We start from the raw sequence: 23,802 nt of genomic DNA, 5'->3' as shown, positions 1-23,802 counted from the left end.
TCCTAAGGTATAGGATTAGAATATTAATATCTACCTTACAAAGATGAAATGAATTAGTACATGTAAACCATGAAGAACTGTGACTGACACATGGAAAGTTCTCAATAAATGTCAGCTATTAATAGTAGAAATATTAATTTAAATACAAGTTAAATAAACATCTTAACCATTGTTACCCTGACATACAAGGTAGACTTTTTAAAATCATATTTTTGTTCTTTATTTTATTTATTTATTTTTTAAAATATATTTTTATTGATTTCAGAGAGGAAGGGAGAAGGAAAGATAGAAACATCAATGATGAGAGAGAATCATTGATCGGCTGCCTCCTATATGCCCTCTACTGGGGGTCAAGCCCGCAACTCAGGCATGTGCCCCTGACTGGAATCGAACCTGGGACCCTTCAGTCCACAGGCCGACGCTCTATCCACTGAGCCAAACCGGCCAGGGCCATATTTTTGTTTTTTAGCTGCACAAAGAGATTATGATTAATATCTTTCATTTGTGGAGGTAAACCACTGACTTTTGGTCCAGTGAGTGACCATTTCAGAATGCTGTCTAACCAGTTAGTAGATACCCATATCAGCAATACTCATAATTTTGAACTGTAAAGTCAAATGTTGTTTTTAAGACTAAAAGTATAAACTATCACAGGTGTTTATTTCTTTTTGTTTTTTATCTGTACTCCTATTTCTAATTACTGCTTAGTCAAAACCTCAAAACATTAGTCATTGATTTCCAAGCATACGTACAAAGGAAGCCACTAGAACAAGATATAAAATTCACCTTTGACGTTGTCCAAAGTTCAGAAGGGTGGTTTAAAACTCTCCTTAATGACGGCACAGTAATTATTTGCTTATGAACTGCTGAAGGAATCCTATGTGTAAGTATTTCACTGAGTCGCTTGTCTATTTTTGCTTGGATCTTCTGTGACTATTTTTATTAAAAAAAGAACCAAAAGGTGGTGACAAGGACCTATCCAATTCCTCTGCCTCTGTGTTCTTCACTGTCAGAATAAAAATTTTGACTTTGAACCGAAAAGTTGTATTTCTTATTTAAAATAAATTAACCTTTACTTTTATTCAGCCACATTTAGCATTTGGAATACTGTATATATAGCTCCTCTTCTTTTTTGTATTAATTGGTTTTTGGTATTTAAAAATTATTTTTCTACTTTTTGCAGATTTTAGGTGATGGGCAGATCAGAAAGTCAGATGGATATAACTGATATCAACACCCCAAAGCCAAAGAAGAAACAGCGATGGACCTCCTTGGAGATCAATCTCTCCGTCCTCGTCCTGCTCCTCACCATCATCGCTGTGACCATGATAGCCCTCTATGCAACCTATGACGGTGAGCTGCTCCCACACCTGTACACACAAATGCAGAGGAGAGTAAACTTTTCATCTCACACTTTTCCCGTCTCCCAGGGTGTTAAGGAGAAAGACTATTAAATGAAAGATAATGCTATAAAGTTTCCGTTACAAAATGCAATATCAATATGTCAAAACAATTAACTGACTAAAGTACAGTGTCTTTTATGTTTGAGTTAAATTATTAATTGCCAAGTATATTTAATGCACTCATGCTTACTTTATGAGGGTTCTAATGTATAATTTTATTTGATTAAAATATACACAATTTTGTGGTCAGCTTCAATTAGTCAGTATTGTTGTGTCATTGAAATTCTAAAGGGCTTCACAGGAATTTAAAGAGGTCTCATTTGAGTCTTAGAAGTGTTTTACAATAAGGATTAGAAACGATTGGTTTCTTAATGGCAAAACAAAACAGAAACCCCACCATGATTACCGGACTAAAACAACTGATTATTTCAATTTAAAACACCTAGAGCTTAGTGGGTAGAGATGATGTAATAAATACATTTTTATTCATAATGAAAATTTCAAATTTAGGATTTTCCCACTTTATTCCTCTATGTCTTTCTAACTACTAACAATGACATGTAATACTCAGGTTTAGTTCTTGCTTTACAGAATTGACCATTTAATTGGTAGTATTTAGAAGAACAAAAGATAGGGAGGAATTAGAAAATGCAATTACAAATATTTATGTATATACCCTCCTTTTTCTAGATGGTATTTGCAAGACATCAGACTGCATAAAATCAGGTAAGAAGTTGGCTTTTAAATTTAACAGCTTTATAATTAATGTATAACATTTAAAAATCAAATGCTAATAGATATATCTCTACATTTATGATTTTATTCATTTATTTATAGATCAATTATTTATAGTAAAAATGTATTTAAATCGTAGATTAATTAACTTGTTTATTCTAAAAAGACCTTACTCTTTCAGCTCTGGAGTGTACGGTAGAGCGGTAGGAAACTAGCTATAGTGCTAGCTTTATGGAACTTGCCATGTAGGTTGCAGAAAGAAAATCAGCACGTATAAAATGGTGAGCATGCAAGTCATGTGAGGGGCAAGAACGAAGAAGGGGGTGACATGTAGTCACTTAAGCTACATGGAGAAGTTGACATTTGGGAGGGGCCCTGAGCAGGGTCAGGATTTGGAAGTGGAGATACGGAGGAGGGAGTTCCCAATTAGGAGAAAAAGCAGCAGGAGTAAATCATATTGTTGAGAAGCAGTGAAAATGTAGACACGAGAGATAGGGGCACATTGCCGAGAGCTTGGAAAATCTATGTTTAGCCTTGATGTCGTGATAACAGAGAAGTGGATATTTTCCTGAACAGGTCACTCGGTGAGGCAAATGTTGAAAGGTGATTCTGGGAATGCTAGGCTGGGTGGATTACGTGAGAGGTAAGAATCGAGGAAGGGTGGGCAGTAAGGGCTGCTGCTGTAACTCAGGTGTGATGGGGAGGTCTGCCTGTGGTGGATGAGACAGCTAGGGGACAGCGTGGAGAGAGAATTGGCTGGCTTGATAGAACTGACTTGCTAAATGAAGGATGTGAATAATTTGGAAATGATGCCAGGTTTTAAAACCTAAGGGACTCAGGAAAATGGTGTCAGTTCTCACAGAAGTAGAAAAGTTAGGAGGTAAGTTTGTTCTAGGGAGAGATGTGATAAATATGGATTTGGACAAGTTGAGTCTAAGCTGGGGTAACATCCAAGTGGGAGAGAAAGCAGGAAGGTCGGGATGGAGGGTTAGAGAGTCTTTCATGGGATGGATTAGGATGTGTCAGCCCAGGGGCAATAACTGAGCCTTAGGAGTATTTGAGTTCCCAAAAGGAGAAGAGAAGAGGTGTAATGGCTGAACTTAAGAGGACACTGGACATCAAATTAGAGTAGAAGGCCCTGGATGGCATGGCTCAGCGGTTAGAGTGTCAGCCTAGGCACCAGTGGGTCTTGAGTTTGATTTCCAGTCAAGGGCATGTGTCTGGGTTGCAGGTTCGATCCCCTCCCCAGTTGGGGTGCATGTGGGAGGCAACTGATTGATGTGTCTCTTCTTACATCGCTGTTTCTCTCTCTGATCTCTCCCTCTCTCTTTCTCTCCCTCTCTCTCTCTCTTCTCTCTCCCTTCCACTCTCCCTAAAAATCAGTGGAAATAAGGCCCGACTAGTGTGGCTCAGTGGTTGAGTATTGACCCATGAACCAAGAGGTTGATTCTCGGTCAGGGCACATGCCCTGGTTGTGGGCTCAGCCCCCCACCGTGCAGGAGGCAGCTGATCGATGTTTCTCTCTTATCGATGTTTCTATCTATCCCTCTCCCTTTCTCTCTCTAAAAAATCAATAATGACATATTTTTAAAAAAATCAGTAGAAAAAATATCCTCTCTCCTCTGGTGAGGATTAAAGAAAAACTAGAGTAGAAGGAAAAGGAAAGTCAGAGAAGTTTGAGGAGCTGCAGAAGTCACATGCATTACAGTATGGTGAAAAAAAGAAGGGCATGTTGACAAGGAGAAGACAGGGGTAGCTGGACATAGCACCCTGGCTATAAATAAAATATTATTGTCCGTTGACAAGAGATTCTAAACTTCTTTCCAAGAAATAATGTGTTCCAAAGGATTTTTAACCATTTGTTGGTGGATATTCTTATCTGGGTTTCTGTTATTTACTGACCTTTGCAAAATAATAATGGAAAAATATCTTGGGCTTAAAGGTGATAGTCTAATATCCTGAATATGTGCTCCTTTGCATTTCTGTATTGTTTTTTGATTATTTATTTGTTTGTTTGTTTATTTATTTACTAGAGGCCCGGTGCACGAAATTCGTGCACGGGGGATGGAGGTGTCCCTCAGCCCAGCCTGCACCCTCTCCAGTCTGGGACCCCTCAGGGGATGTCCGACTGCCCATTTAAGCCCTGATCCCGGTGGGATCAGGCCTAAACGGGCAGTCGGACATCCCTCTCACAATCCAGGACTGCTGGCTCCCAACTGCTTGCCTGCCTGCCTTCCTGATTGCCCCTAACCGCTTCTACCTGCCAGCCTGATCACTCCCTAACCCAGGGGTGGGCAAACTTTTTGACTCAAGGGCCACAATGGGTTCTTAATCTGGACTGGAGGGCCGGAACAAAAGCATGGATGGAGTGTTTGTGTGAACTAATATAAATTCAAAGTAAAGGAGCGGAGGGGAGAGCAAGAGAACCCTCTGCTCTTTCAGCTCCGCGGGCCGGATAGAACAGCTGAATGGGCCGGATCTGGCTCGCGGGCCGTAGTTTGCCCACGGCTGCCCTAACCACTCCCCTGCCAGCCTTATTGATGCCTAACTGCTCCCCTGCCAGCCTGTTTTCCCCTAACTGCCCTCCCCTGCAGGCTTGGTCTCCCCACAACTGCTCTCCCCTGCAGGCCTGGGTCCCCCCCAACTGCCCTCCCATGCAGGCCTGGTCCCTCTCAACTGCCCTTTCCTGCTGGCCATCTTGTGATGGCCATCTTTGACCACATGGGGACAGCCATCTTGTGTGTTGGAGTGATGGTCAATCTGCATATTACTCTTTTATTAGATAGGATTTAGCTCTGGGTCTTAGTGCACTAGCTGTACATATACCTGAGACATGATGTGGGCAGCTTGAGAGAGACCTGACTGGGCTCTCATTTGCTGCCCATGGGCTTTCCTAGAAACAAAACAATTTCCTTCTCTTTTCCACCCCTGCCCCCTTCCCCTCCCCCCCCCCCCCCCCCCCCCCAGGGAAATGGTTGTACAGGTGCTTTGGTTGGGAGATATCCAGGGTCCCTGTGCCAGAGCTGATATGTGCCCAAGTTGTCAAAGTTACCATTTGTTCTCTCCCCAAATCCTCCCCCTCCATTCCCTCTACCAGCTGCCCTGTTCTATGCTCACACCATCCAGTTTTGAGAAACTTCCACTTAGGCATTGACCTTTAATTAGCTCCAAGTTTCTCAGTCTTTAATACACCTGGCATGTCTTTTAAGTCTCTTTCACACATTCCCTTCTCTTCTCCCTCACACTCTTCTTTCTCTCTCTCTCTTTTTCTTGCATTTGGTTTTTGAAGAGACTGCATCCTTTGACGAGTAGGTAGACAGAGATCCCTGCAGTTTCCTCTAGTGGTACCTACCCCAATGAGCAATGTGATGCTTGAAATATAGAATCTTAGGTGTGACTTAATGTTTAGGGGTATGTATGGCTTTGGCTTGTTAAATACTGTTTGGCAAGTTTCACCTCATTAAAATGTGTTTAACCTGTATCATTTCGTTGTAGCTTAGAAATCATACCAAATGTAAAACGCTTTGTAGAACTGTATCTTGGCAGAGAAATATACACAATAGAAATAGCTTCAGTGGTAAACAAGGTTGCTCTGTGTGTTTTTTCATTCTGCTCTCTTGGTTCACAATCTGTTAGAATACTTTCATCTTCATCATTATTATTCTTCCTGGGTGAAAAAAAATGAAGTTCAAATTCACCCCTCTGGGTAACATTTTCACACCCATGCACACACACACAGTCCTTTGCTGGTTAAGAAGTCTTTTCTGCCATTGACTATACAACTATTGCATTTTGAAGTTACTGCAAATTAAGAACAGTTGGAACTCTTGAATGGAAAGAAAGTAACCAAGAAAGGGAGAGAATGAGAAGAGTGGAGGAGGATGGAAAAGAAAAGGAAGATGGAAAAAATGTAGAAAAACATATAAAGTCCTCTACTAGCAATTCTATAAATGATTTTAAAGGGCAGGGAAAATTCAAACCAAAGCACAGAAATTCTTGAGAATTGAGAAATTAAGCATTGAAAACATAAGCCAAGGTGCTTACATTTAAGTGAATGTTGATTCTAAGTTAAATCTTCCTCCCAGTGGAAGGGATACCATGTAAGTGTCCTTCTCTCTTTAATCCTGTGAGGTCGAGGGGCCTACTACGGCAAAAATAAAATATTGCAGAAGGCTGTGGGTCTCCTTGAAATCTGTTTGGTGTTAGGTACTTAAATCTGGGCATCTGCGAGTTTAAATATTCATAATATTCATAAAAATTATGTTTATAATATACACTTGAAATGAACTTGTCTATATATGAAATGCAGCATTGTGAAAGATTACACCAGACCTAAAATAAAACAAACTACTCAACAAATAACAAGTTAGGGCAGTGCTTAAAACCCTACAATGAAAGTATGAGTCACGTCATTCATCTCTTATTTACCACATAAGATTGTCAAAAACATGGAGTTATAGAGCTTGTATGTGATTTCTCAAACGTCTCTGTATAAATCTAAGTCCTGCAATGCTCCCATTGTGTGGCAACCTTACCGACGCAGAAGATTTCAAGGAATCACATGCCTTCAATCACGGGTTCTCAGCTTCGTCACTGTTGACATTTTAGGCTGGATAAGTCTTTGTTGGGAAGAGGCCGCTGTCCTGTACATGGATGATGTTCAGCAGTTTCCCTGGATTCTACCCACTAGATGCCCAGTAACAAGCCCCCTACCCCAGTTATGACTACCAGAAATGTCTGCAGGCACTGCCAGATACTGGTATCTCCTGAGCAGCGTAGTCACCTTGGGTTGGACACTGCTGGCTTAAGTGATCTCAGGAGTTCAGCCAGTGCTTTTCCCTTGGTGGTAAGCAGAATAATGCCTCCAAAGGTGTCCACTTCCTGTCCCTGGATCCTGTGGCAAAGGGCACTATGCAGATGCAACTGAGAAAGGTCTTGAAATTGGGAGATTATCCAGAATTATCTGGATGGAGTCATGTAGTAACAGGGTTCCTATAAGGGATAAGGGAGCAGGAAAGTCAGAATCAGAGAAAGAGATGTGATAATAGAAGTAGAGGCTTCAGTGACATGGCCACAAGCCAAGGAATATATGTAGCCTCGGGAAAGGAATGGTTCTCCCTAGAGCAGTGGTTCTCAACCTTTCTAATGCCGCGGCCCTTTAATACAGTTCCTCATGTTGTGGTGACCCCCAACCATAAAATCATTTTCGTTGCTACTTCATAACTGTAATTTTGCTACTGTTATGAATCGTAATGTAAATATCTGTGTTTTCCGATGGTCTTAGGCGACCCTGCTAGCGGTTCTCAAGCTGTGGGTCGCGACCCACAGGTTGAGAACCTCTGCTGTAGAGCCTCGATCCCCAGTAGGGTGCGTGCAGGAGGTGGGTGATCAATGATTCTCTCCCATCATTGATGTTTCTATGTCTGCTTTTCCCTTCCTCTGTGAAATCAATTTATATATGTAAAGACTATCTTTGAAGAATTAAAACACAGACCCACACACACAGTGTTTTGTTTGTTTTTTTACCAAACTGCTGTTCTGTTTCTAAAGTGAGTTATATAATAAACAGGTATAAGGAAGAAATGTTAAATAGATCCGGAGAGGACTATAATAATAGAATGCAGGACAATAATCACAGAATAATAGAGCATAATAAAATAAAAAAAAGAAGATAATGAAATAGAAGAATCATGGCTAACACTTACTGCTTGTTTATGTGTCTGCTCTATTGTAGGCAGTTAACATGTATTAACACATTTGATCCTCATAATGACCCTGTGAGGCAGGTTCCATTATCCATTCATTTGCAGATGAAAACACTTGGGTTAGGGAGGCGGCCTGGCTCTAGAGCCTGTATTCATGACCCCTTCTCCATGCTGCCTCAAAGGAGACTAGAATCTGCCAGACCTTTAATACCTTATGCCTGTGCATACAGTAGATGGAGCAGATTGCTTCCGCTCCTGCTAGGAGATATAAGATGACTCTCAGAGAGTGGAAATACTTAAATCCAGTCCGAGAAGGAGAATATCTCTCAGACACAGAAACCAACTACTTTACTGAAAACAGTGAGCAGCTTCATTGGTGATTTTTGTACGTCAGATATAACAAGGAATTGAGGGGTCTAAAGAAGCAGATATTAGCATTGTGGTCCTAGAATCTCTGGGATAAAGGAGCTGAGATACCTAAGCAATACAGTTCGCAGGAGAGAACCAGGCCACCTGTAGAGTTGTGCAGGTTGTACTCCGAGAGACAGGCTCATGGAGCATCAAGACTGGAAAACTCTCAGAACTATTAATTTCCTCTACTAACCAAGCAAACTTTTGATGAGTACTTTAATTATTATTATTTTTTAAAATATATTTTTATTGATTTCAGAAAGGAAGGGAGAGAGATAGAAAAACGATGAGAGGGAATTATTAAGCTGCCTCCTGCATGCCTCCTACCGGGGATCGAGCCCACAACCCAGGCATGTGCCCTGACTTAGAATTAAACTGTGACCTCCTGGTTCATAGGTTGACGCTCAACCACTGAACCACACTGGCTGTGCAGCATTTAACTATTAATACAAGGAAAGGAGGCGTTATGTTCACCTGAAAGACGCATGCAGCATGATGAATATATTCACATCGGACTTATTATCACTTTTGTGTGGCTTGAGCTATGATCTTTGAAGTAAAGAAACTTCCAAATATCTGGTCATTTCTTCGAGGGCCAGATCCTGGTCATCCCCTAGGTGGTGTATCTGGGCACCAACTGGCCTTTTCTCGACAGCAACAGGGAATCTCTGCCTTTCTGTGGGCCTGGTGTCCCCCCTCCACCCCGCTTGCCTATTAACACCACAAAAACCTCTGTAAAGAAAACTGGCACAACTAGGTGAGTATTGCAGGGGGACTCCTGAGGGTTGCCAGAGGAGTTACAGCCGTTCACAGTAGGAGATGGGGTTACTTTATTACACAATTAAGTTTGAAAAAAATCCTTCAGGCAATAAGAAGGCAGCAGGTATCTTAGTGGAAAGGCTGCTGAAGCCACACCGTTGTTAATTTATATGTGGAATGTGGCAATGTGCTTTGGGCGGCTTCCCTGACACCATCTTCTGACAGTTATGTAGTAATATTTACTTTAAAAATTCTCCAGTTGAAATTAGCATCTGTCAATCAAATTCTTTCCAAGAAAGAGACCCAATTATATGATAAATACACACACATATGACATATTTTTCTTACCTTCTGGGTACTTTTTAAGCAGTAGTATACCATCATTTTTTAAATTCATGGTCAAGGAATGGAAAAGAGATAAGTTGAATTAAGTGGTTAAAGGGAAAGAAAATTAGCAATGCCTTGTAAGCGTATTTGGAATCCAAAGGTTTGTTGTACAGCTGCAGAAATTACCTGTATTTCGAGGGGAGTGGGTATAAACTGGAGTTTACTGGCAGGACCCCAGCTTTATTCAGCATTTTAGAGGGAGAGATATGGGAAGGTCCCCTTGTAGTTGAAGGGCCTTGTTTTGTCCTGCTTACCACCAAATCCAAGGTGCTTTTCAGTAAGCCCTTAGTATAATATGAAGCTCAAGTTGATAGCATGTTTTAGATTTTTTAAGAGACATTGAAAAGCAGGGAATTAAAAAGATCAGAAGGGGAAGAAAGTTACACAGCCTTAAAATTCTAAACATTTTTATTTCTGAGACTATTCAGAAAAGGAGATACAGGGAGCAGGGGTGAGGTAGGGAGCGGGGGTACATTTTGATCCTATTTCTGACTGACTGAAAACTGAATAGATTATTTCTGTTCAAAACCCTCTAACCTCGTACCCATTGGAAGGACCATCACAAAGGAGAGAGAGAATACCAAGTGTCAGTGAGGATGTGGGGAGACTGGAACCATCGTATATTGCTGGTGGAATGTAAAATATTTTACTGCATCCTAGCTCAAAGTGTAAGAACCATTTTGGAAAAGGGTTTGACAATTTTTTTAAATGAAAATTAAACAGATGCTTTCCATACAGCCCAGCAATTCCTCTCCTAAGTAGTTAGCTAAAAGAAATGAAAACTCATGTCCTTAACAAGGATGTTATGTCATTGTCCATTACAGTATTATTTAAAATACTCAAAACATGGAAAATCTTTGATGTCTGTCAACAGGTGAGTACCAAAATGTGGTACAACTATAAAGAGGGATACTATGCAACAATCAAAGGGAATAAACTATGGCACATGCAACACTGTGGATGAACCTCAAAAACATGTTCCGTGAAATAAGCCACACACAGAAGAATGCATATTATGTATTTCTATTTATGTGGAAATTTCCAGAAAAGGCAAAGTTGTAGAGGCCGAAAGCAAAATAGCTGTTGTTTAGAGCTGGGGGTAGAGCATTTATCGCTGCAAATGGACACCAGGGAACTTTCTGGGGTGATGGAAGTATCCTAAAATTGGATTATAGTGATGGTTACACAACTGTATGGTTATATTAAAAATGATTGGGTTAATTTATGGTATGCAAGTTATAACTCAATAAGACGGTTAAAAATAACTCTCATCCCCTTTTCCATCTCTGATGGCCATTTATAAGTAATTATCTTACTTTGATCTTATGTTTGCTGTTAAATGTTGTCCATTGATTCCCATTTTTTATTCAAAATGAGTATATCTATTTTTCAATGTCTACCAAATCTTTGCTAAATAACCTAAGCTTCTCTAATTGAGTGAGTATATTAGTGTTCTATTGGTGAAAAATCTACGGAAAGTAGTAAATCAACTAGCAAGTTAAAATTATTTCAGAATTAGCGATTGGAAGCTTTGGTGGCATGCTTTCAGAAGTGAGAGTTGTTTGTGGGGTAGTGGGACCCGGTGGGCCAGCCATCTCTGAGTCAAAGTCAGACTACGGGGTCTGCCGGAGAACAGCCACCAGGGATAATCCTGCTTCTGGAAAAATGGCTGGTTTTTCATATGGGTTCTGTGAAATGTTTCCCTTTCCACCTTGACTGCTGGTAAGTCAAGAGTCAAATTTGTTTTTAACCCGTAATTATAGGACCTCTTTGTATATGTTTGATTCACTGGCATTACTCCTGTCCTTTTTCTTTCTCGTCTAATGTGTGTTAGTTACTTTCTGTATTCCTGTAAGGCTACTTTGAATGCTTTTAAGAGCAATGTTAAGTTAATAATTAGATGAGTAGAATATAGATAAATTCCAGCAATAGATATGTGCAGGAGAAAGGCTGTTAAATAGTAAACTTTATTTCAAAGAGATGCAAATGTTATGAATAATTAAGGCACAATCTTTTGAAAGATTACTGCTTCTTTTTCCACTAAGCCAACTTAGCATGGGAGAGCTAAGATGTCAGTTTTGGCCACATCCTGTGTTTATTAGTAGGTGATCTTAATTAAGTCAGTTTAGCTTTCTGCGTTTCATTTCCCTTATCTACAAAATTGAAATTAAAAGTGTCTCATTTTATAGAGAAACAACAAAGACAAATGACAGCCACACCGCATGTTACACATCCTTCAGGGACCTGCACCATAGATATAAGGCACAGGTATATTCCATTTAAAGTGCTCTTTCATGAACATTACAAATGCACTATTTAAAACTAATTAGTGAGAATAAAAAACAACAACAGTCAGTATATATTTAAAGAGAAAGGTGGCCAAAAAGAAGGAGAGAAGAGAAGAGAGAGTGGTACATTTTATACTCTTAGGTAAAACTGTATCATCTCTTATTAACATTTTCCTTGACCGTTGTGCTCGATCTTAGCACGGGGGCTGACAGTGTAGCCCGTGAATCAGTTAAAATGAGCACAACGAGAAATGGGCACTTGGGTCCATGTTTCCTATCAAGCAAGACCTGTCAAAAGGCACACCTGGATTTGAACACATGGCTACTCTGTGCATCCTGGAAGACCTTCACTGTTAGCCCTCTCCTGCCATGGATTAACCTTAAAAATAAGGAAGCCAGAGGCCTGCATCAAGAGGAGAATAACTAGATCTTTGCTATTCAAAGTGTGGTCCCTGGACCAGCAGCATCAGTATCAGCAAATACAAATTCTCAGGCCTCACGTAAGCTATACTTAGTCTGCGGCTGCAATTTCAGTAAAGCCCCCAGGAGGGTAGTGTGCACAATAAAGTTTGAGAAGTGCTGAAGAGCAGTGATTCTCAATGATGGCTGCTTGTTAGGATAATGTGGGAAGCTTTTCAAATATACCCATGCCAGACCTCTCTCCTCTCTGACATACAACGTTCCTATCATTCAGTGGTCTTTGTTCGGTGTTAGGAGAAAAAGCAATTGAAGTAAATGAATTGGCATTAAGATATATAGGAATTACCTGGACATTTGCATTTTCTTAAGAGGGTATATGGTAACTAATTGTTTCAATAGGTGCAATTTCAGACTGTCCTACTTGGGGAAAACTAACTCGGAGTGAGATACTTACTGAGCCTGTTGTTCTGCTAATTACGAAGCAGCTGAAACTGGAATGTCCTCCTGAGATTTTTCCCAGTATAATGAGGGCATGAATGTGTTCATAGGGACTTCAGAACAATGTCTCCTCCTCATCCATTCATTACTTTATTTATTCATATATTCGTTAATTTTTTTTAAAAAAACCAGAAACATTAAGCACCTTCTAAATGTTGAAAACTTTTCTAGAAACTGGGAATTAGATGACGCTCTTTTTCCTCAGGAAAGTGACAGTCTGGTCAGCATAGCAGACCAATAAACAAAATGACCTTATGGTTTCACAAAGTGCTATGGCAGGGATACACCGCGTGTGCTACCAGCACTCTGAGGAAGGAACACCTGAATTAGATCAGTCATGGGAGTGGGCAGCTAGTGATTGTAATGGAGCCAGGGAAGCATTCTCAACAGGAAACGTCGCCCACTGAGTTCTGAAGGATAGTCAGAGATTGCCAGACCAGAGGACAGCATGTGCATTGGCCGGCTGCAGGATGCAAGCAAAGGCTCAGTGAGTTTAGGACCTGCTAGTGGTTCATGATGGCAAGACTGTAATGTGGGATGCCCCAGGCGAAGAGATGATGCTGGAAAAGTAAAGGGGGCTAGGTCATATGCTCCATGGGTTGTAACCCCTAGAGTTTATAGAAAATGAATAAATATGTTACAGGGATCATCTCAGGGATTTTAAGCAGAGGTGCAGCATTCTCAAGCTTACCGGCTGTCCATCTCAGACCTGGTGAAGTGGAGGCAAAGATTTAGCCATACCAAGAATAACATTTCTGTGTCCTAGGTGCGGGGTGAGCTTGGCAAGATTGAGGAACTGAAAGAGTAGCTACAGGGCTAAGTCAAAGAGGGTGTGTATGAGGATGTGAGAGGGAGTGAAAAGGGGAAGTGTTGGGCATTGGCCCAAAAGAGAAGCAGGAGCTGGGTCTTGTAGTCCTTGTTAAATTGTTTCAACCTTTGACTAATACCAATGGAGTTACAGAAGGAAGGGTTTTAAAGGAAGCATGACTTGATTAGAATTCTAACTAAAAAAGGGCTGCAGGCAGGATATTAGGCTGCTGCCCACTTATCTGGATGACAGCTCATGGTTACCTGTATTTGAACGGTAACAGAGTGAAGAGAATGGGTGGATCTGAGAATATTTAAAAGGTGTAATTCTTAAGACATGGTGTTTGCATAAATATATGAGTTAGTGAGAAAAAAGTGAGTAAAGTATAACTCAAGTTTCTGGCGTGGGAAATTGGGTGATGTGCTGCCATTCACTGAGCCAGGGAACACAGAGGAAGAGCGGTTTGGGTAATAGGCTGCGGCCAGTGCATGAAAAGTTCTTTTGAGACAATGTAGATCTGAGATACTGGTAAGTCTTACACAAGTCGAAGTTTAGAGAAGTTTAGAGAAGTCAGGGTTGGAGATAAGGACTCAGGAGTCATCAGCATATGGATGGTGTGGTTGAGATTTCCTTGGAAGGAAATGGAGATTTCCAAAAGAGATGCAGAGGAGGAGTCTGGGAAGTAGAAGGAAAATCAGTCAAGTGCTGTAAAATGCAGCTGAGAGGTTCAGTAAGATAAGAATTGAAAGCAGAGAGGGAGAAGTGGAAGATGCAGGTGGAAGATGGGACAATGTGTAGATCTTGTTCCTGGGGATATAAGAGAAGATATATCCAGAGAAAAGATGACAGGACTGCTCTCAGACGGAGGAGGGCATCCTCTTCCTCTATTACCTGGAGGGCATCCTCTTCCTCTATTATCTGGGGAAAGAGGCAATGGTGGTTTGGAGGTAAAACTCTGTTTGAAAGCTGGGAAAGATAGGAAGCCACATGACTCATCATCCACTTACTCATCTCTGAAGTAAGAGGCACAATCTGCCCCTAGGAGAGAGAAGGTAGGAGAGTATTGAAGGCTAAAGAGGGGCAGTATGAGGAGCAGAAGGGAAGGCTAACCGTGGCCATGTAGAAAGGTTGTACACAGAATTGATGACCTGTTGGAGTTGAAGGCCACAACCTGAAATGGCATTAAACCATGCGGTTAGGGGATTTCCCTGCCATCACGAATAAACTTCAACAAATATTTATTGAGCACTCTTCGAGTTGCTGCAGATGCAGAAATGAACAGCACAATGTCCCTACTTACAAGGAGCTTTCAATGCAAAATGAGACAGACAATAAACAAATTAATCACTAAATATATAAAATACATTATTAAATATCTTAGCCTAGAGTTGGAAGGGAAAAGGAAGGCAGCTTGACAGCTTTGGGGCAGGCAAGGGAATGAAATTCTTAGGTGAGATGATGATTGAAATGATGGCATCACAGGATGTAGGCTAGAAAGTACAAAAAAGGCAAAGGACAAATAGGCACAGGGTGAGAATTCTCAGTGAAGTTGAAGAGCAGGTGTAGAGGGACAAAGAAATGAAAAAACTTCTAAGGATTATGGATGGTTGGAGCATAGGTTACTCAAGTTGAAGATTTTAAGGGTAGAACTGCTCTGGGTGATAACATCAGGAATTACCATGGAAAGGCATGTAAGGATGTGAAGTGGCGGTGAAGGTCCTGAGAGTTTAGAAAGGTAAGAAATGCTTAATCTAGAGTAGCAGAGACTTTTTTGTCCACATAGTCCTGGATGTTAGCTGGGAAGATGATAGAACTTTCATGGAAGGGAAGATGGGGAGCGAGATATCAGTCTTTACTAAACAGAGATGAATGTCTAGGAAGTTAGTACATGACAGAGATAAAATAGTTGAAATTGGGATGGTCAATTGGTAGAAGCCTATGTCAACAGAGTGGAGAGTAATGATTTGGATACTGCAGAGAGTGATAATAGAAGGCTAGTTTTGCCTTTCAATGCTAGAAGGAGGAGAGCTTCCGGGGAAGGGGTTGCAGTTAAATCAGAGAGCTGGGGGGAGCATTCTGTGAGTAGGCTTAGGACTAATTACAGTCCCGTCTTCTTACCCAAGGGAATTCCAGAAATGCTCTTCTAATTCTGCTTCCTTTCACATCCCAAACCCTTTTCTAGAGAGATAAGTTTGCAGAAGACACTCTTCGGAAAGGATGTAAATGTTTGCTGACAAGAGTAAGATTCTAGAATATAGAATTAGTTCAGACAGGTTAGGGTTCGGGCCTCATGTGTTGTCATATGAAATTGTATCACTCAAGTGGGTAAAAGCAACCAGCAAGAGGGGATGTTGGCCTCATAAGTAATATAAATGTCTAACCACTATGCTGTACAATTGAAACTAATACATTACAATTGACTGTCAATTGTAATAAAAATTTTATTTTTTATTTTTTTAACAAAGAGGAGATGTCAGAGGCCCACCTGTCTGGCATGTTATTGTGGCCCTCTTATTTGATAGAATGAGAATTACTAATGAATTCAGTTTTATCTTTTTACTAGCTTCAATAAAAACTCAAAAGCAAATCAATGACTTTTTTTCTTGAGACAAAATGTTTGTTAAACCTTTCCTAGAGGCCAGATCTTCCTTAGAAATTTCAAACAAACAAACCTCAAACAGAATTGTTACATTTCAGATATCAAAATGTATTTTTTAAAACTCTTCAATCCAGAGGAATCTGTTAGTAGTAGTGAAGCTAAAAAGGGTAGGGGGTGGGTTCACAGCACAAACTAGATGATTGGGGAGTCAAATCGAAGTCAATTAGGAGGTAGCTAATAGCAAGCAGTGGGTCTTGATTGCTTAAGGCAAAAACAGGCAAGCCAACTATAAAATGGTGGCTGTGGCCCAGGCCATATCTTTTATGTAGTTTCTTTTGTTAATGAAGGCTTTCCTGAGCTTCAAAGAAATTATTATTTAAAGAACTCCCAGATCATTAATGACTTACGCTTTAATATGTGCTTCAAGACCCAGTAGTTCCTTATAAACACTTCCAGTAAAGAAAGCTTTTGTTAAATCCACTGGCTTAATTCTCTGGTATAATTAAATTAGCTGAATAAAATTAAGATGTTTTTGATACTTCTGCCAGGCTCAAACCAAAATGAATTCATTGTCCCGAAGTACATGTATACAGCAATTAATGATATCACTAACTTAGACGGCAAGAAGCAAAATATTAATAATTGTGTTTGTTCAGAGAAATAAGTTAATTATATCTGAGTGAATCAAATAATGGAAACAATATAAAAAGGTCATTAACAAAACAATTTCTCAAAGCACTGTATATAGTATTCTGTAACAAGGATATGACACTGTGTTGAGAAGAAATGGCACAAGTGAAACCTTGACAGTCCCTTTAAACTCATATCCATGCAAATACGAAACTTTTAAAAGAGAATATAAGATAGTAGTAATAAGTGCTTTGAAATTTTACAAGATATATTTCAACTACAGTAATACAATTAAAATAAAGAAGTGGGAAGACTCGAGAAGTTGATGAACTGGTTGAGTTCCACCCCTGTTGCAGGATCAGTCCATCGCAGGCCCCGACACTCACAAAGGCCAAGGTCAGTGGCTCTGGCTCCACACCCAGTCAGTTTCATGCCTTATGAGCTGCTTTTGACCTCAGCTCTAGTAAGTGGGTTCCTGCCTTGTATCTTGGGATCGTACTTCTGGCATTCCCCAATGCTGGAAACCGATCTTGTGCTTTTCTTCCATCTTCTGGGACTGAAATGCAACTTAGTACTTAACCTCATCACGTTTGGCCAGACCCTGAAGAACTTTCTTGGATCACCACACATTGCCTGCTGGGTCTCATCCTGTGTAGCTTCTTTCCCTTGTTCTTAGCGGGAAGCTTCCTTTGTTCTGATCCCTTGTAACCTATCTAAGTAAGATTCAGTCTCATTGCACTGCCTCAGACAACTCCTACCTGAGCCCAGTTTATATAAATGACAAACATTTCGTATGGAAGAAAATGTTTCTTTATATATGGAGAAAGGAACAGTTCACTAATTTTGTGAAAGCCAAGGATCCTGCTTTTCCCTCAACCATCAGCCACCACACCTATTAATTTTTAAAACTTAGGAAAAAGGAATCAATTGTCTTGTTTTATTTAATACCAGAAAATCTAATTATGTGAGAAAGTTCAAATTTTTTCAGATATTTTCTATCTGACTTTAAGGGAACAATAAAAGCTATTTTAAAATTCAAGTGTAGCAACAGGAAAAAGAAACCAGTATCAAAATATTTTAAGATTCTGCCTGGCTGGTGTGGCTCAGTGGTTGAGAGTCGACCCTTGAACCAGGAGGTCATGGTTCCATTCCTGGTCAGGGCACATGCCCGGGTTGTGGGCTCAATCCCCAGTGTGTGTGTGTGTGCGGGGGCGGGGGGGGGGGAGGAGGGGAGGAAGGTGCTGGGGTGTGTAGGAGGCAGCCAGTCAGTGATTCTCTCTCATCGTTGATGTTTCCCTCTCCCTTCCAATCTGAAATCCATAAAAATATATTTTAAAATGTTTTAAGATTCTGATATAGGACATATGTGGTTTTTAAAGTTTTTAAGTTAAAGATGGTGATAATTTACTATAAGAAGATTTTGATTAACTGAGAATGAAGGATTCTTTTGGAATGTCCGTTATGGACCTGTTAGTGTTCAAGTGTTGGAATTAGAATCCTTGCTTTGGGTGGAGGATTATAGTTATCATTGCTTTTATAGTCTATGGGTAAACTGGAAATATACTTTGATTTATTTCATACTAATAATTCATTGCATTGTTGATGTTCTAAGGCTCTTCTCTCACCTAACCATATAGTCATGCAAATGACGACATGATATATGAGCCTTACAGAAGTGGTTGGCAACAGCTTAACATGTGCAATCCACAAGAACTCTGGATTCGTGGGGAGAACTAGTCCAAGCTAGGGCTCATGAAAGCATAAGTTGACTTGACAAGCTTCGTGTTAGAGTGGTGATTTAGAACTTATGATCAGCCCTAAGGATAGGCTGAGAATAAAGCGAGAGCTGTTCCCATGAGATGGCCATGATAAGGACTTCTAGGACATGCTGGCTCTTTCCTTCATCCTTGGCAAAGTAAGTCCTCTTCCCCATGGTCAGATCCCTCCACTTCACTAGGTGGGGTGACAAAGGCCAGACCCCTGCCTATTAGCTCCCACACATCTGCTTTTCCCAATCAAAGACAAGCAGGGCTTCTCCTGGGGTGCTGTAGCCTTGAGAACATAGATCTTCATCCTTTATCCATCCTGCATCCTTACTTCCAAGGATGGCCTCCTTCACCCTCACAGAGAGCCACTCTACACTCTAGTCCTCTTTCGGTTGCCACTTTTGTCAAGGTCATCACCCACCTTCTCTGCCTAGAACACAACTCAAATGTTTGTTGAATGAATGAATGAATGAATGAATGAATGAAATGCTCTTTGTCTTTTCTACCTTTGCCTAGTTAATTCCTCCTTCACTCCCAGCACACCCTACCCACTACACACAGAACTCACATCTCACTTGTGGTTAGTTGGCCAATATCTAGGTTGCCCACTAGAATGTAAGTGTTGACTGTCTCTCTAGTTCATCATTCTGTTCCAGCAAGGTGCATGGCACATAGCAAGCTGTCAATAAATATTGCTTGAATGAATGAATATTTTATTTATTTTTGGACTTATTCTCGGGTTCCTAATTCTGAGATCACAAAACCATTGTTATCAACGCGAAGTGACTTGTCAGGGCACCTGGTACACAAATACCACAGCAAAGGAGTGTTTTCAGTCTGGCTTTGTCCCATTTATGTAAGTCAGATTCTCTGTTCTGCAGTTCTCTGTCAAAGCTCCTAAGGTTAGCCCTTTTCTGTCTGATCCATCTCCTTCACTAGCATAAAAGTCAATTGTTCCCTTCTTAGTTTAATTTACCTTGAGAATTCTGCCCTCTTAAGCTAGAACTAGGTCAGCAAGGAAACGGTTTCTATATGTATTTTTCTTTCCCACTATTTTCCGGTTTCAGGGATTATTGTCAATTGATCTCCTACTCAGGTAAACATTTCCAGCTCTGTAGGACTAAATTCTCCACTAGTCTGGCCTTCCTCTTCCATCTCCAGTTCTCTCGGAGCTTCTCTTTTCTCAGGGACTCATTTCTGCTCTCCTTTAATGAATCCTGTGCCCTCCTTCTCTTGGATGCCACTATTTAGCTAAGTGTTGCCACTTTTCAACCACCATCGTCTAAGGTGCCTCCATCCCTGGTTGCTTCATTCATAGCATGCTCATTCTAATTCCCAGTCAACTCACACATACAAGCATAAGCTCACTTACAGAAGGCCACTGAGGTGCTCCTTACCTCTAGGTTACATATAAAATAGGAACTTTACATGCCAGGTGAACACTGGGGACATCTGGGAATTGAAAATGTGAACTGAGTATAACAACCCTTCATATCTAGATGCAGTTACATTAGAGGAGGCCATGTGCATTATGAAAAAAACAGCCTTGTTTCAGAGGAAAACCTGCAAGCTCTCTGAGGGCAGGGCTTATGTCTGCTTGTTCACCCTGGTACATTCAGTTAGGAATAGTGGCGGACACAGAGGGGTATTCAAAAATATTTGTCGCAATGTAAGTTTCAGTCTTCTCATGCTCCACAAGGGAAAAATCTTTTTGGAGGAGGCAAATGATTTTGCATGATCCTTTGGGACTTCTATAATAGAAAGAACTATTTATTCATTAAAAAACATAAACATGTGGAGCCAGACACTGCCTTGTGTCAACTAAGCGCTTCGTTCATTAATAAGTGCTACATTTAATAGCACTCACTAGAGAAGAGCTTTTTATAATTTTGACTTCACTCAGGCAGCATCCTACAAGCATGGTTGACCCAGTTCATCCTCCTGCCATGGTCTTTTTGCACCACAACCTACCAAAACGGATGCAAAGGCAGAAGAAGGTTTTGAGTTACTCTCAGTAATTACATATTATTGAAGTTGGCCTGATTATTCTTGTTCAGTAACATGACCTAAAATAGCAAAATGTTTTCATGGGAGAAACATGGGCATGTAATCTCATTGCTTTCTCTTCGGAGATATCCACCCATGTCCTGAGAACTTGGGATCTACCTGAGAGAGTTACTAAGGGAACAACGTAGCCTTTTCATAACCTTTAAAAAAGAACTTGATTATTATTCACTAACATTAGAATCAACACACAGCCCTGATAACTAATTTTAAGTGATATATTGCCTTTAAATGGAAGTTTAACCTCTAATAGCTTTTTGCTAGCAAAGAAACTTTTAGGATTCAAAATGCAAATTGGACCTGAAAAAGAAAAATTATTTTTAGACTTATGGCACTTCAATTTAACTGTAACAGAGTTTCAGGGCTTTCATTTATTAGCAGAATATGTTTTTGGTTGTGAAATTTTAGAGGAATCCTTACAGGAAAATTGTTGAGTGTCCTCTTTTGGCTATGAGCCATTCATTTAAACAGGTTATGAGATAAAGTTGAAGAATTTCATTCATTTGGGGAAAGCAAACTAAGGGTTATTATGGTGGGCCCATTAGACTTGGGATTTCTGTGATTATCTCAAGAAATTTTAAAATCCAGGGCCAAATGAGGTGAAAAAATTCATGTAGCTATACTCATGTTGTGGAGCAATTAAGATTTTAATTGGGCATTTAAAGAAACAGAAAAATACAGTTGTTTCTGTATCATTTAATTTGGATTTTCTCTCCCTTGTTATTTGGAGCGTGGCAGGATGATATTGTAGGGAAAAAAATCAGCTTAAAATTAGACCTGGGCACAATCTAAATTCATACTGACCTTGGGTATGTAACCACTCTGTACCTACATTTCTTTTAAATAGAGATAGCATGTCCTACTTTACAGAGTAGTTATAAGGAGGAAAAATAATTAAAACCAGAATCATAGTTAAGAGCTTAGGATGCTTAAGGTCAAACATCAGCTTTGTAACTTAATAACCATGTGACTGTGGGTACAGATTCCTTACCCTCAATTTCTACATCTTTAAAATGGTTACACAAACATCGTTACCATATAGAGTTAAATAACTTAGAAAAGTGCCTTGCATGATTGACATATGTCAAACATTAACTTCATTATTACTACATGTATCTTCGGCTCAACCCAAATGAAAAATCATCTAGTTAACATTCTTTATATAAATCTGATAGCTTATCTATAAATCTGATAGTGAATGGATTCTTAGTTAACTATTTATAGGTTTGTGCCTGTGTGTGTATGTGTATGTGTATGCCAATCTATAAATTTAAGGTAAATTGGTCACATGTATAGAAGAAATGTAGTTATAAATTAAGTATTCCTCTAGCTAGAATATATACACAAAAAATAGGTCTCCTTTCTTGAGAGCTGAAGCTCTACAGAGTAAATTCTCTGTGCTTGAAAACTTCCCTCCGACTTACTTGTGTAAACCCACATACAGTTTCTGAACAGTTAGTTGTACAGTGATGGCTTTTCTTGGAGCTGACCAATTAGACGCGTCTAAGACTTGACCTCGCCTTAGTTGGAACTTAACCAGAGGTTGACAGACAGTGTTTGAATTAAATGATAAACTCCCAGTCCAGATGCATTCAGCATCAGGTATTGCCCCACCCTCAATCTTTTCAATTGAGTTATCACAGAAATAGTCAGGGAGAGGGATTTTATTTAACACTGAGGAGTGGATTGTGGAAGAACCCAGAATTTTGTAATGCAAACCATTTGGTTTTTATTAGCATTAGTCTGTGTGCTTGCTCATTTTTAGTCATTTTCTCTTTAGGAATGGTCCCCCAGATTCTAGTTTCCACATTTCTGCCTTTTGAATGGAGTCCTTTGTGACCCATTGTGATTACATTGCATTTTCCTTGTGTCCTCTCAGAATGTTCCGACTGTGCCTTAATTTTGGTTGGGGGATGGGTGGGAGGATGGTGCAGCAGGGGAATGTGGTCAGCAATACTTTCAGAATGCTGTCAAAGGAAGTTCGTAAATTATCAAAAAATTGCCTAGGAAGAAATACCAGGCTTGGTGTTAATAAAGCAAACATTTAGGACAGAAGATTGGATTAGAAATGTGTGTCCTAAGGTCTTCACAGGAATATTTGCTCCTGGTACCTCACCCTTTATCTGACCTCTCCTAGGCACTTCCAGAACAGTCCTAAGCTAGACTGATTATAGTGATTTTAAGATAGTGGAATGAAAATGCTGTGCGGTTGGGGTAAAAAAGCCAAGAGCTTCGGTGGAGTTGGGGAGAACAAGCTGAAAACGGTTTTGAGGGACAAAGAAATGAAAAGGTGGAAGACGGGACATATACCATTCCCTAAACCTTGCTCCATGCAGAGCGAGACTAGCCAGTGAAGAAATTCCGCTGAGGAGCCAGATAAGATGCCTAACCTATTTAACATGTTTACACTCTAATACGTTGTGGCTGGGAGTTTTTAAAATACAGTAGAAATGGAGAAATAAATTATTTGCATCCCATTTCCACTTAATTTTGTTGCCTGTTTTATACATTTTCCTAGACATTTCAAAAGCCTCAGACTAAAAATGGACAGAAGTATAAAAAATCCTAATCATTTGTGAATTCCCTATTTGCTAATTTGCCTCTGGGCTAAACTTTATTTGTGATTTCAGATTCAGTATTTGTGATTTCAAATTCAGTATTCAGACGTGCTCAAATTGGTGCAAGATTTGAGTTACTATATAGGTGCATACCCAGCCCAGGTCTAACATGGAGATTGTAAGCTCGGGTCCTTCACTTGGTCTGTTAAGTGTGACATTTTTTCACATATCTTTTGCATTTTGCTGGTTATTTCACTGCGTAAAATGGCCCTCAAGCATGGTGTGAAGGTATATCTGACTTTCCTGAGCACAGGAAGGCTGTGATATGCCTTCCATAGAAAAGACAAGTGTTAGCTAATCTTTGTTCAGGTATGAATTATAGTGGCTGTTGATTGTGAGCTCAATGTTATAATCAATGATATATATTAATAAGGTGTCTTTAAATTCAACAGAAACACACATAAAACATGATTTTGTATTGATTGGTTGATGAAAATGTATGATCAGAAACTCACAGGAACCTAACCTTGTGCTTCCCCAGTGATTCAGTATGTTCTAATTCAGTGTTAGTGGTGACATTAGGACAGAATTCCAGTGAATAATGAGAATTAACTATTTGTTTTGTAATTCCCATGAATTACATTGCATTCTCACCGGAAAGCATCGGTGACCTACTAAGTAGGGACCAACATTAAATAAAATTAAGCCCACAAAAAAGTGCTACAGTACAAAGCTTTGTGCTATTCAGATTATTTATTTGTTGTTATGTGA

The 23,802-nt window shown here is 40.0% G+C and overlaps 1 protein-coding gene across 2 annotated transcripts in view; it reads left to right on the top strand.

The window, feature by feature from the left end:
- MME (membrane metalloendopeptidase) overlaps positions 1 to 23,802 on the top strand; it is a 101,255-nt gene that overhangs the window by 3,625 nt on the left and 73,828 nt on the right. For both annotated transcript variants that reach the window (XM_080657832.1, XM_080657833.1), the window contains exons 2-3: positions 1,184 to 1,353; positions 2,094 to 2,129. In XM_080657832.1, the coding sequence (XP_080513958.1) occupies positions 1,194 to 1,353; positions 2,094 to 2,129 (196 nt within the window). In that variant the 5' untranslated portion in view covers positions 1,184 to 1,193. The remainder of the gene's footprint in view (positions 1 to 1,183; positions 1,354 to 2,093; positions 2,130 to 23,802) is intronic.

Source organism: Plecotus auritus, assembly GCF_963455305.1.
Source record: "Plecotus auritus genome assembly, chromosome: 2".
NCBI classification, from domain to species: domain Eukaryota; kingdom Metazoa; phylum Chordata; class Mammalia; order Chiroptera; family Vespertilionidae; genus Plecotus; species Plecotus auritus.
The sequence above is the reverse complement of the archived record's forward strand: the minus strand, read 5'-3'. Positions and strand labels throughout refer to the sequence as shown.